Source organism: Lutra lutra, chromosome 2, assembly GCF_902655055.1.
Source record: "Lutra lutra chromosome 2, mLutLut1.2, whole genome shotgun sequence".
In the NCBI taxonomy this organism is placed as follows: domain Eukaryota; kingdom Metazoa; phylum Chordata; class Mammalia; order Carnivora; family Mustelidae; genus Lutra; species Lutra lutra.
This window is the reverse complement of record NC_062279.1, coordinates 112,704,031-112,718,307: the sequence shown is the minus strand read 5'-3', so window position 1 is coordinate 112,718,307 and position 14,277 is coordinate 112,704,031. Positions and strand designations below refer to the sequence as shown.

The following is a 14,277-nucleotide window of genomic DNA, read 5'->3' as shown; positions in this document are numbered from 1 at the left end:
GCCTCAGTCTATGCTTTCTAACTCATTAAGTTCTTTCCCACTTATCTTTTAACTCAGGCAAAAGACTTGGTGGGCAAAGCATCCTGTGATAGGAACTGAAACTACCCCATCAAGCAGTACAACTGCCTTGATCTGACACCAGTAAGACCCTGCATGCCTGACCGCTCAACTATGATGGACGGACCTTTCGTGCCCATCTACACACACCCACCAACTTCGGTCCCACACTTTTCTTACATAAACCTAGAAGTATTTTCAGCACTTTGGAGACAGTCTTTGGGACATTGGTCCACTGTCTTCTTAGTGCTGGCCTCACTGAAATAAATCCCTGCCTTATTGAAGTGTGAAGTGAAGGGTAAAGGTGAAATCCCTTATTGAAGTGAAGGGTGAAGGTGAAATCCCTTCACCCCCATTCATCTCTCTGCTGCTGGATTTTGTCAGGGATGATTGGCAAAGCCTGGTGTATCTGGGACACCCAGAGCCAGGTGCTCATATACCCTTGCACCCCAGTTACAAGATTTTCCCAGACTAAGCTCAAGGCTTCTGAGCTGTGGTCAGCTGAAAAAGTAGGATAGAAGGAAGAGAAGAATAAAGTATCTCCTCAATGCTTTCAATATTTCTTAGTTCCTTAATTTAGTATTTCTCAGTATCATGTCTTCCTATTCTGTTATGGAAATGTTTCACTCTGCAAATCAACAAATAATATGTATCAGGGCTCCCCATCCTCCCACCCCTCAGAGCCAGTTGTTAGACATTTACCAGCAATATCACTGTTTACATGCTGAAGTTTTAGGTTTGACAGCAGTTTTATCTCAAGAACAATGTGAACTAGAAAAATGACTCTCCAATGGTCAGTTTCTCTAAGATACAATGGCCTGAATCTGACCTTCATTTAGGTCGAAATTCTACAATATGGACAGTATGTGGGATCAGCCTACAAATCAGGTAATCTTTTTTATAAATTTTTTAAAGAGCAAGCTTAGTAAATCAATTGCTCAATATATACTATGTAATGTTGCCAAATATTAAATTATGAAAATAAAGATAAAGTGATTTTTTTAAAAAAGAGTCAAGCATTTTTAACTACTCATCATTTCGTGATTGCTTAAAATGGGTGCCTAGACTGGTTTGAAAATGATCTCAACAGTGGCATTCTGAATACAACTTTCTACTCATTTAAAATAAAAATGTTTGACAATTAAGATGTTTAAAAGGTGTAAAGTTGGGGTGCCTGATCTGACTCTTGGTTTTGGCTCAAGTCATGATCTCTCAGGGTTGTGAAATCAAGCCCCACACTGGGCTCCCTGCACTCTGCGTGGAAACTGTTGGAGATTCTCTCTGCCTCTTCCTCTGCCCCTCCCCCACTAACACGCTCATGCACGTGCTCTCTCTTTTTCTCTCTCTTTCTAAAATAAGTAAATTGGGGCACCAGGGTGGCTCAGTTGGTTAACTGTCTGCCTTCAGCTCAGGTCATGATAACAGGGTCCTGGGATCGAGCCCCATATCAGGCTCCCTGCTAAGCTTCTCCCTCCCTCTCTGCCACTCCCCCTTCTTGTGATCTCTCCCTCTCTGTCAAATAAGTAAATGAAATCTTTAAAAACAAATTTAAAAAATAAAATAAATTTTAAAAATCTTTTAAAAATTAAAAAATAAATAAATAAAAGGTGTAAAATTTTCTTCAATTCCATGAGTGGTCAACTCTGATGTTTAGAGGATTTTCAATACCCTTCTCAATTTCCCTTCTGGGGTATCCTTCTCCTTTTACTCTATAGTATCCACTTAGCTGAAGCTTTAACTTGCTTTAACTTCTTAAATAATTGGCTAGCTTTCTTCCCAATTAATGACAAAGCTGATGCTCTAAATTAAAGGAATTTTCCAATGAAAAAGTACCCTTTCGGGAGACACAAAGACCCTACTACATCACTGAAATATGGTTGCATTTTATTGACAACATTGTCAAGAATATGATTAAAAATTTCCATATGAGGCATTAGTTCAGAAACCAAACTGTATATAATATATAAATTGAATTCAGGATATACATAGGTCTTTTAAATTTCTGTAATACTAATACTACTGAAATTAGAGCAGTTATAAAGACACAGATGATGCCTGACATTCTAGTTATAAATGTTATAAATTTTTAATCTACCTTCTTTTAGAATGCAACCAAGTTGGGACTATCACATTATTACTATCATATTATTGAATTAGCTGTAGGAAATAGAAGACAAGCAATTTGCTTCACGCTTAATTTTTTGGTTCCAGAATTTCTAACCAAAAATAGATTTAATTAGCAATTGAATATGTTGAGTAACTGTGATCAGAAAAAGCAACTCAGCATCAACTAGACTTAAATGAAAAATATTTTATCTTTTGACTATAAGCTAATGTATAAATTAATCATGTTTAAATGAAAAATGATAAATAATCCCATTCAATAGTACAACTCAGCTAACTCCTAGAGAATACATTTATTTTGCAGTTAACCCATTTTGGTTAATCCCTGAAGTCGTGTTTCTAAAAATCAAATTTCCCACAGGAGCCACACTGACATGCTTTCGCTTACCATGGTCAATTAGTAGTACTGGCCTACATTTCAAAGGATGTTATATTGTTAGAAATTCTTCACTTTGTCAGGTAAGGAAATGAGGAGATAGACACGCCCAACAAGTCAGATGTTTTTTGTTTTTTGTTTTTTTAAGATTTTATTTATTTATTTGAGAGAGAAAAAATGGTCAGGGGGAGGGCCAGAGGAACTAGCAGACTCCCCGCTGAGCAGAGAGCCCAATGTGGGGCTCAATCCTAGCACCCTGAGATGATGACCTCAGCCAAAGGCAGACCTTTAACCAACTGAGCCACCCGCCATTCCTAGTCAGAATTTTATATTTGGGTGCACATACAGGGTAGGTTCTGGGACTTTCCCAGTAGTGCTTCCCACACATATAGTATTTGAAGCACATATCCAAAACATATTGTCAGTTTCTGCATTTATTAGAACACCGATCATGAGCTTACTGAGTTATGGCCAAAGAATCTTCTGAAACAATTCATATTTAACAGAAACAATAACTATTTATTCTCAATTTTAAATTAATGTCAGGTTAGAAATTCAGTTGGATCACCAGAAAACAATGCACCTGGAGTACGTTATCTCTATTCCCTACAGAAATGGCTTTGCTGACTTAGAATCTATTACTACATATTTGGTTTATATGTAAAATGAATATAAGAAATGTCCATCTGAGCAATATTTATAGCCTTGTTTTATTTTATATGGGTTCTCTGGATTAACTATCATTGAGTTCAGTAACAGGAAAAAGTTTAGTAATAGGAAAAGCCTCTGTGCTTCTTTTTACTAAACTTTAATTTAGGAAAACTGCATAAATCAATATGTTGGTCTCTTTTACTGATTTCCAGGAAACACAGAATAAATTCAGTATCCATCAGAATTAATTACAACAAGTTCTCTAATTCCTCTTTTTCCTTGGTTTTGCTTTTATCTTAAACTGTTTAGTTTCGTTTTTAATGATGTCAAATATGAGTGTATGTGTGTATGGGTTGTGCCACCGAAACATTACTGCAAAAATTCTTCAGGCCTTTTGCATCTTAAAACAGCATCATGACAAGTGCTTCTACCGAGTTCGATTCCTTATCTCACAGTGGTTATAGATAGCGATTATGCTTTGATTAATATGGTTGATGATTCTAATTAGCTACTCGGTGGGTCAACATATCTGGAGGAAAATAGATAAAAAAAAAAAACAGGAAAACAACAACTATACGAGACAATGGAAGAGCATCCTTGTCACTGGTTGGAAATCTTTCCTTTTAAGGTTGTTAAAAGGTTAAATGTTTCTCATCTGTATGCAACTGACTGAAATTGATTTTTTTTTCTTTCTTCCCTTTCTTTTATCTTTCTATTTTCTTTTCTAAGACAGTGTGCTCAACTGCAGAAATAATTACATGGTGTTGGGAATCAGAAATGCGGTCTGGGGCGCCTGGGTGGCTCAGTGGGTTAAGCCGCTGCCTTCGGCTCAGGTCATGATCTCAGGGTCCTGGGATCGAGTCCCGCATCGGGCTCTCTGCTCAGCAGGGAGCCTGCTTCCCTTCCTCTCTCTCTGCCTGCCTCTCTGTCTACTTGTGATCTCTCTCTGTCAAATAAATAAAATCCTTAAAAAAAAAAAAAAAAAAGAAATGCGGTCTGGTCCTTGCTCTGCTCCTACACTTGACCTCTTTGTCCTCTAATGACCTGATCTATAAAAATGATGATAATGATAATAATGAAAATTGAGGACAACAATTATAAGTACGAGTTGTGTACCATTGTTTAGCCTTTTTTAAAAAATGAATATAATTTTATTGAAACTGCTTTGGGGGAGGATGTGTGGGTGAATAGTTGGGGGTTTTCCAAAGAGAACTGTGGAGAGGAGCCAATCCCCAGGTGCCTGGCCACAGACCCTATCATACACCCGATTTCTTCTCCTTCTGCTTCTTGCGTACCAAGTCCAGCTTCCAGTCCTCCCACCTGACCCCCTGCAGCGTGATGGGGCACAAGCTCACTACTTCCCATTCATCTCACACCCGGTGTGCACATGGTCTGTGCATAGTTGCTGGGCTCCTTGACAGCTGACTAACCCCTGGTCTCATCTCAGACTTGTCGCAGATCACCTCAGCCTTCAGAAAGGATGGGAAGCAGTTGACTGCCGTGCCAAGAGGTCATCATTCACCTCTTTGCTCAGATCTCCAAAGAAGATGTGGAAGTCATCTGCATTCCACTCCAGCAGGCTAAGATCCTCCCAGGTGCCGAACAAATGTAGCATTTTAACTTCTCTGGCTTTCTTTCCTTTTTGTCCTTACTCGGGGTCTCTGGGACCTCCAAAGCCATGAGGCCAAGTAAGGGGGCCGGGTCCACAGACTTAGGGATAGGAGTCCAGAAATGCACAGTGGTGGTATAGGCTTCCATCCCACATTCCTTCTAGTGGGAGGGGCTCAGACTTGTGCTCAGGCAAAAGCACGGACAGGGCCACTGGTAGGATGAGCCCAGTGACTTTAGGACCAGTTGGGTGCCTTTTTTTTTTTAAGAGGTTTTCTTTTTATACATACAAGACACGTTAATCCATTAAATTTGAGGACATAGTACAAAAAAAAATAATTCAACTAATTCATCTGACCATGCTGTTCATATTCATGATGCCATTTTTTGTTGTTTTGTTTCCTAATAATAAAGGAGGAGACTCAGGGCTGTTGGGCTGATATATATTTGGGGGTCCCACCTCCCCACCTCACCCATACATCACCAGGGTGAACAGGAGGAGGAGAAGGAAGGAAGGAAGGAAGCAAGGCAGGCAGGCAAGGCCCACAGCAAAGTTCCATAATCTTAAATGCAAGGAGGGAGGAGGAGAGGAAAGGAGGGGAAAAAAAAAAGCAGAAAATACAAATCCAATAATACATACAACAGAGTGAGGATGGTATGGGAATGGGACAGACATGAAGCTGAGGCATGGGGTGGGCCGCTGGGGGTTGGGGGGCAGTGGATACCTCCCCCCAGTCCTTTCTCTCTTTGATGTTGTTTCCGTAGTTGCCAGGCTGAGAAGCCCTCTCAGAAGATGGGACTGGGAGAAGATGAGGGTCAGTGTCTCAGTTGGCCCCCCAGCTACAGTTGTTGTAGACAGACTTGTTGGTCAGGGGCTTCTGAGGGACGGAGCTCGTCTGGCTATGTTACCTGCTGCATGTCTGGCCATCCTGATGCAGGTGATAGTAGAGGATCTGGGAGTGCAGCTGCTGATGGGGGAGGGCGGTCAGAGTATGCATAAAGGGGGCAGGTGGGAAGGCAGCAGTTGTGGCCAGATTGATGGACCCCCCCCACTTCCTAGGGCTAAAGGCAAGTTGAAGGAGGCAGCAGAAATACCAGAATGAAAATGTTGTTTCTCAAAGGACTGCTGGGTTTTGAAGTACACAGAACCTGAGATATCAGGCATACCCAGGTTACTGGATGTGACTGATACACCAGTGTTGCATCCGTGAGACCCATATCCAGTTGGCTGTTGGAAAGGGGTGGCTGCATTTACACTGAAATTCACACCATGCTGCTTAGAAGATGTAGGAGCCACAGGGAACACAGCAGGCCCATAGTGGAAGGCACTGGGGAGGCCAGGAACCCCTGTGTAGTATGACAGGCTGGTATAACCATAGCCAGGAGGCAGTGCCGGTTTCAGGAATGCCTGCTGCATAGTGTGGTGAGTCTGAGTCTCGTTCCATTGAGGTTTGGCCAAAGCTGTGGCTGGGGAGGAGGCATGCCCATGTCCAAACTTTGTGAGGTCACCAGAGTAAGGGTTGCTGGCCAGGCTACCATCCCTCCCAGTCAGCAGAGTGGTGGGAGTGGGAAATGGGATGCTCTTGCCTCCAAAACAACCAATGCACTAGTCTCTAGCCCTGCTGCTGCTACCACCATGCCACTTCCTTCTCTTTCAGGCCCAATGCCAAGGCCTAAGCCCAGCTCCTAAGGAGTTGCTGGCCCTTCCAGGAGAGGCCTCAGGGCAGCCATGGAGATAGGAAGTGGGGGCCAATCATTGGAGGCAGCATCATAGGGGACCCACACGCTCTAGCAGGGTGGCCTACAGAGTCAGAGATGGGGTGACTACTGCCACAGAGGGAAGAACATAATCTGCTCTCTGTAGTAAATGGGAAATGAAGGCCAGATGCAGGATAGGGGTCCTCTGGGGAACCACAGCTACATGCCATAGGAACAGGACTTTCTGAGCCTCTGGACTGCCCAGGTGACTCCAATCACCAGGGCAAAAGCTAAGTGAACCACTCACTGCGGGAGGAACCATGAGTCCAGGAGTCTGTTGGATTTGCTGGTATGTTTTGGTCATAATAATTGGGCAAATCACAGGAGTTGCTGGGACTTGCATGGGTAGTACTGTGGGGAACTTGGGTGAAGTAGGCACAATAGCTGGGATTCTGGTTACTGGAAGCCTCAGAACTTCCTGCTCAAATCTCCACCTCCATCTCCTTCAAGCATTCTTTGCTGCTCTTGTCTGTGGTGCCTACACATGGGACTCCCAGGGCTGACCCTACCAGCTAACGTCACCCTATACTGAATGGGAACCAACCAAAGCAGGCTACTATGGATAAGTCCTTGATATTGGCTTTATGTAAATTAATGTTGATAAATAATATGAATTTGAGTCTTTCAAGACAATCAACAAATATCCAGTTAGCTCTTATTGTGAGCAAAGGCTTATAGATCTGTGAGTCCCAGGCAAGGTATCACCTTTGATTCTACCACTTTTGGAATAATGCTATTTCTAAAAAATATCATTAAAATAACTAAATATATCAAATATTTAAAAAAAAAAATCTAAACGCTACTTTGAAACAGCCATGTGCAAAAATTTGGGAGGTAGGGAAGGGGCAAAATGTGAGGGAGAATACCAAGCAGGCTCCACCCCTACTGCAGAGCCAGAGAAGAGCTCGATCTCACAACTCTGAGATCAGGACCTGAACCAAAATCAAGAGTCCCATGCTCAACCAACTGAGCCACCCAGGAGCCCCAACCATATGCAAATTTATCAATCTTAAAGGGCAGATTTTTTTGTTTAGCACTTCTATTAAAATTTTATAAAGCAATTTTATAACATTATTTATAATCAGATTTTACAGTAAGCTGTATTCACCATTTCTCTTGATTTTACGAGCTATTTTACCCATCGGCTGCTTTTCTATGATCATATAAAACTAGTGCATGAAACCCCAGGTAGAACAGATAGCCAATAAAAATTTTTATAGAGCCATTCGAGTGTTAGTTATGTTTGCTGGCACATAGAGAAAAGATATAGAGTAGTCCATCTGGAAAGGTGAAGAACAGATTCAAGCAGGTACAGCTAAACATACATAAAGGCTAAATGTTTGCAACAAAATCCATTAAGCTGTTTTGTGTCTTAGTACAAATCCATATTCAACAAGTGTTGGCCAGGTATCCACCAAGTGCTCATCTCTAGGTGCTAGGTTCTAAGGGAGAAGCAGAGGACATGTGTCATATATTCTGTTCCCAAAGAGCCCAAAATATTTATAATTACACAACTGAAAATGATCTCTATGCTACATAGACTTGTTTGTAGTTTTTTTTGTTTCCCTCCCCTCCCCAAATCTCTGGCTACTCTATTTTGCAAAACTTACAATTTGAGTTAAGGGTACTCCAATCTGTATATGCATATCAGAAAACTACAACTAACTTACATAACTTCCTTAATTCTATTAAAATGTAAATATTTGGAAGGAAGCAACTGAAATATATGAGTTCTTAAAAAATATTAGAAGAAAAAGATGGAGAGTAAAATGGGGACTCCTCTATCAGTGACATCTTAAACCAGCTTTTTTCCAAGAGGAACAAAATGCTCACATACAGAGATACAAATAATTGTGAAATATGATTTATAATTTCACAGTTCCATTGGCATAAATGACATCAGCAAAAGAAATTATCTATACATGGAGAAAAAGAACTCAAAATCAAAACAAAAATAACCTGTTTATACATTCCCAACCCAATTTTCACTCCTTATACCCAGCCATAATCTAGCTGCACCTTTCCTACCTCCTCCACGGTAGCTGCTCTAAACTAAGAGTACTCACTGTCATGGAATTAAAGATTCATTCAGTTTTTATGAAGATTGGGAACAGCAGAGCAATCAATGTGTCCTCTTCATCATACACAATTTAACTGATTCTATCATGTCGTTCATTGGTCTCCAAAAATTTCTGATTTAAAAAGGAAATGAAACTATGATGATCCATGAGGAAACTTGTTTTACTAGTGAGTTATTCTCAGATCTCCAAAGCTTTCTCTTTATAATTCCAAAATGATGAATTTTTAGTAAGGTATTTGCTAACTGACAATGAGGCTTGGAATTTGGTAGCTCGTTGATTATTTCATAGGGAAAATGCTTAGAATAAGAATGCTTAGAAAATACCATTTTGTGATGTGCCTGGGTGGCTCAGTTGGTTAAGCATCTGCCTCAGGCTCGGGTCATACTCTCAGCAAGGAGCATGCTTCTCCCTCTTCCTCTGCCACTACCCCTGCTTGTGTGCTCTCTCTCAAATAAATAAATAAAACTTTTTTAAAAAATTAAAACTTTAAAATAGAGAGAAAGAAAGTATCACTTTGTAAAATCTACTTCTAGATCTCCATGTCATCTATGATTCAGGGCCACCCAGATATCCATAGTGCTTCTGGATGGTTGCTCTGTTGTTGGCTACCGGTCTTTCCCCCTGTCCAGCCCCACCAAATCTTTCTACCATATAATCCACAAAATATAGAGAATGAATTTAAATATGATGATGAGCTAGCCTGGAAGAAGAAAGAGTTCTGAAAATTCTTCAAAATCTTACCAAGATCAAGACGGACGAAGAGTTTATGGAGCTGAGACATACATACTTGATGAATGAAACAATGAAAAACTTAAAATTTTAAAACATAAAGTCCAAGAAAGAAAAATAGAATGCCCTGCCGATGAGCAAGTGTTGACTTTGGGGGTTATTTTATTCCGTTTTGTTTTGTTTCTGGTGAAACTCTCCACAATGCACATGCATACATGCACACACGTGTGTATGTCAGAGAGAGAGTGTACACAGGTGCTCTAGACAGAAAACAAAACAAAACAAACAAAAAACTAAGCAGGTTTTGGCAAGACCCAAGACATGAGGGTATCTTGGGGAAACTAGATGTCCTTGCAGAACAAAAAAGTAAAAACCTGACGCTCACCAAGACCATTCTAAGAGAGGATTGGTTTCCGTGACATGCTTATTTGAATTTTCAGAACTTAATCATTCCTATTGTGGGTGAACGCTGCGATACCAACATGAAGGATGATGATGGTACAAGGGAAAGCTCTTTGCTTTGAGGACAGGGGCAACGTCAATGCGGAACCGCAGGGGCAACGTCAATGCGGAACCGCAGGCGCATCCGGGGCTGTGGCAGGGGGCAAGGTGCACTGGAGGCAAAGCGAAATATGAGTTCCTAGCTTCTCTCCGGTATGAACAACATGATTTAAAGTTTCTTCATTTGGGGGCGCCTGGGTGGCTCAGTGGGTTAAGCCACTGCCTTCAGCTCAGGCCCTGATCTCAGTCCTGCATTGGGTTCTCTGCTCAGCAGGGAGCCTGCTTCCCTCTCTCCCTCTCTCTCTCTCTCTGCCTGCCTCTCTGCCTGCTTGTGATCTCTCTCTGTCAAATAAATAAATAAAATCTTTAAAAAATAATAAAATAAATAAAATAAAGTTTCTTCATTCATAAAATGGAGAAATTTCCCACTCTGCCTACTTCAGATAGTTAGTTTAAGAAGGATATAAAATAAAGTATGTTTATGCTATTTTGAATCTATAAAATAATATACAAATGTAAAATATTATGATTTCCTCGTTAGGTGCCAAAAGTAATAAATGCATATACTCCTCACTCCTGTTCTCTAGCACTTTGGTTAAATACGATGAGTTGAATTGACCATTTTTGAGACTGACATATAATGTTTATCTGGACTAGGGAAATTATTAATACATGCAGAATTGATTGACTTTATTATTTTTTTAATTGATCGACTTTTTAAAAAGTATTTTCAGTTCCAATGAAACCTAGGAAACAGATGGGAACCTGGTCCATTCATAATCATCCTTGCCAATAATTCAAAGAGCTGCTATTTTTTGACTGAAAGCTTTAACTCTCCTAAGTTAAATGTTTTCACATGGTCTCATTTCTTGAGTTAATTTCTGTGAGAAATACTGGACAAATTATTTCTTTCATATTTGACTTCGCATGTGCTAAAGCGAAGCAGCATATGAAGCTCAAAGGAAGAACACTCTTTGAGCTACTTATTATGATAGTCATGGGTTAAAGGGATTTAAATATTAACTTTGAAAGTTGACAGCAAATTTTTTAAATAATAGCTAAAACTTATTATAACTTTTTTTAAGTGTCAGCCTCGGTTCTAAGCTTTTAATTGCATTAACTCACTTAACCTTAAATTGAGCGTTATGAGCTATGAACTACCTGGTGATTCTAGCTCTGAAACTATACTCTTAACCCCTACAATTATTAAAAAAAAAAAAAATCTATGGATCCTGCATTACAATCCTATTTAGCTTTCTTTAGACTTGAGTTTCTCATTAATTCTATTTGATATTCTGTGGAATAGGAAACATCTCAGTCTCCCATAATAAGTCAGTAGTTAAGGAGAAAAATTATCCTCTTTCTAGACATAGAAAGTCCAAATGTGTCAAAATTAGAAAAGAATTCTATAATGCATTCTAAAATGTTATTATCATGTCCATGTCAAGTTTAGCTAGTTTTAATTTTAAGTAAAAATGAAGGAAAGGGTTTAGAATGGTTGAGCCCTTAAGTTTCTTACTGTAATAAAATTTTGTGGTTCTTAGATCAGATGACAAGTACTGAGAATATAATTTCCAGAAGACTTTAAAGAAAATATCCAAGAGAATAAATCTTGCCTTTGTATATTTATCACTGACTCATTTAATATTTCAATCAACTCGTCTTGAAAGAGGGCATTGAAAACCTGGATTTTGGGGTGCTTGAGTGGCTCAGTTAGTTAAGCGGCTGCCTCTGGCTCAGGTCATGATCCCAGGGTCTTGGGATCCAGCCCAGCATCAGGCTCCCTGCTCAGCAGGGAGACTGCTTCTCCCTCTCCCTTTGTCTTCCGACTTGTGCCCTCACTCTCTCACTGTCAAATAAGTAAATAAAATCTTAAAACAAAAACAAAACCAAACCTGGATTTTCTCCCTCTAACATAGAATTTATCAAAATCAATAAGCAAGAAGGAGTATGTATCAGAACCAATTAGGAGCATTTTGTTTGTTTGTTTGTTTGTTTAAATGAAATATAAGAACTCCTTAGTGCCGCAGCCTGGAGGGGATGTGCCTCCAGGGGGCAAGGATGAGAGGGAAAGAGTGGCAGAATCTCAGAGGGAAGGAAAGCAAGAAGGGGGAACAGGACCTAAAAAAAGTTCCATAGCTAATTCCAGTATGTGCCCTACCCTCCTACTTCTTCTTCTTTTTTTTTTTTTAGATATTTTATTTTAAGTAATCTCTACACTCAACATGGGGCTTGAGCTTAAAACCCTGATATTAAGATTTGTATGCTCTACTGACTGAGTCAGCCAAGTGCCTCCCCATCCTCCTACTTCAAATGAGGCACAAGTGAAGAAACAAATTTGTACAAAATATTAAACTCAGATAAAAACATGGTATAGAGTTTAAATTTAATGTAGACTAGAGAACGCTTAAATTCAAAACAAAATAACCATTGAATATTATTCACATATTAAAACATTTACTGAACATTTACGGTATGCTGAACTGTGCTAGAAACCAAATTTACATTTCAAGGTACCCGTATAAAATAAAAATCTAGTCATATGATTAGAGAATTACAATGACTTCTAATTTTCTCCCCATTTTTTACAATTTTAATTAAGAACTAGCCAAATGTGGTGTGCTGGATCCTAAAAGAACACAGGGAGAGTAAGGAAGGAGCCATCGAACAATAAAGTTGGCTTTAGGAATCTTCCAAGGAACACAGAGTTACGCTGATTTCCATCATTACAAAATGATTCCTACAAATTGTATCTTATATCAATTTCCAGTTTGTCTAAGACTCACAAGCTGGCTTAGTTTATCCTCTGAGCATTCGCAAAGTTCGGTTCTTTTTCTAATTTATTGCATTTGTGTTCTCTGTTTATCTTCCCGGCATGGTTTATCATGGGCAAGAATCAAATCCTATTGACCTTTGTAACCTCTATACTTAACGTGGCACATAGCACAAGAAAAAGAATATGTCAGTGTTTGTGCACTGGGGGAGCTAATGGATAGTACCTGTACATGTACCCTATGGAGGTTAAGTAGGAGTCTGCTTCATTCACCCAGTTATTCTACTCTGGTCAGTAAATGTAGTCAGTGCATCGACAGATCAGGTACAAATATGTCTATCTCTTAGCCTCTGGAAACAACCAGGAAAAGTTCACTCTCTGAAGCTGAAGCTGGTTAACATGAACATGCGTAAGAGGAAATTAGATCCTGAGAGAAGCACTTAATCTAAAGGGGCTTTTCTCAGTTTGGAATCCCTTGATGTGTTCTCTAGGATCTCAGGCTTCTCTGAGAATGTTTTATTTGACATTTTCATTTTAGCGCCAATCAAAAAACGTAATAGAAGTATATTTGGATCATCTGGATAATCACATTTAATTATCATCTAGTAATTTCTTGGTCATGTTTATGACTGTGTCAATTGATGGCAAGTGATTACTGAAGGAACACCCAAATTTTAATGAAGTATTTCTCAAACCGAAGCATGTGGATATATTCTCAAGGTTCCAAAAAAAGGCTCCTCTCCACTTAGAAGAAATATTGCCTTAAGAAATGGTTTGTAAACATAACCTGATAAAACTTTCCTTCCATCTAGAAAGCAGAATAGAAGTTTGAAGAGGCATGACCAGAACTTTCCTAAGTACTACAGAGAATTACAAGTTCTCTAAAAGAAATGATGACAATTCTGATTAAGTTGGAAGCAATAAACTTATTAGAACTTCCTCCAAACCTGTCCATCCGGCTGCTCTAGTCTGAGTGAAATCATCAGTTACGGCCATACGACTTAATTAAATTCCATCTAACTGCAATCGACAGAGCCCTACTTTGGTCTCCTGCGTGTACCTAACACAATGGGTTTTCACATGTATAATGTGAGCCCCCAGGAGTCTCCTTCTGAGATAGAGAAGTATGTTGAGCAGATAGATTATAAGGTGTGCAGTACAGTGATAAGCATATTATAGACATGCAACAAAGGTAACTGTTATTTGACACCATAGGTATTATTATTTCTCACTTCAAGAATGGATAATTTGAGACTCAGATTAATTTAAGTGACTGGCCAAATGTCTGGGTCCATTCATTCATTTATCATTTATTTATCAACTATAAACCGGATACATCTTGTGTGCCCGTCCTCACTCGCTGGAGCGACATTCCATGAATAATCTTTAAAATCATTTTATTCATCCCCTTCCATGCACCCTCAGTTCACTCGCCTTTCTCTATCTGGACTCCACATGCTTAGCTAAGCCACATTCCTCGTCATATATGACACTCTATAAATAACTGCCTGTGAGTCCATGTCTGACTATGGCTGTGGGAAAACACACATCCACGCGAGCTGGTCCCCATCCCCGAGCAGGCTCTCAGTGCTGCCTGACAGTCACGCTCTGCCACCCTT

The 14,277-nt window shown here is 39.7% G+C and overlaps 2 protein-coding genes across 19 annotated transcripts in view; both read right to left on the bottom strand.

The window, feature by feature from the left end:
• ANK2 (ankyrin 2) overlaps positions 1 to 14,277 on the bottom strand; it is a 235,435-nt gene that overhangs the window by 182,001 nt on the left and 39,157 nt on the right. The window lies entirely within an intron of this gene.
• On the bottom strand, positions 5,722 to 13,654 carry LOC125093849 (ubiquitin-associated protein 2-like). The gene is given in 4 exon segments (XM_047719555.1): positions 5,722 to 5,859; positions 5,862 to 6,403; positions 9,867 to 9,998; positions 13,606 to 13,654. Coding segments are annotated over 4 exon segments (861 nt in total).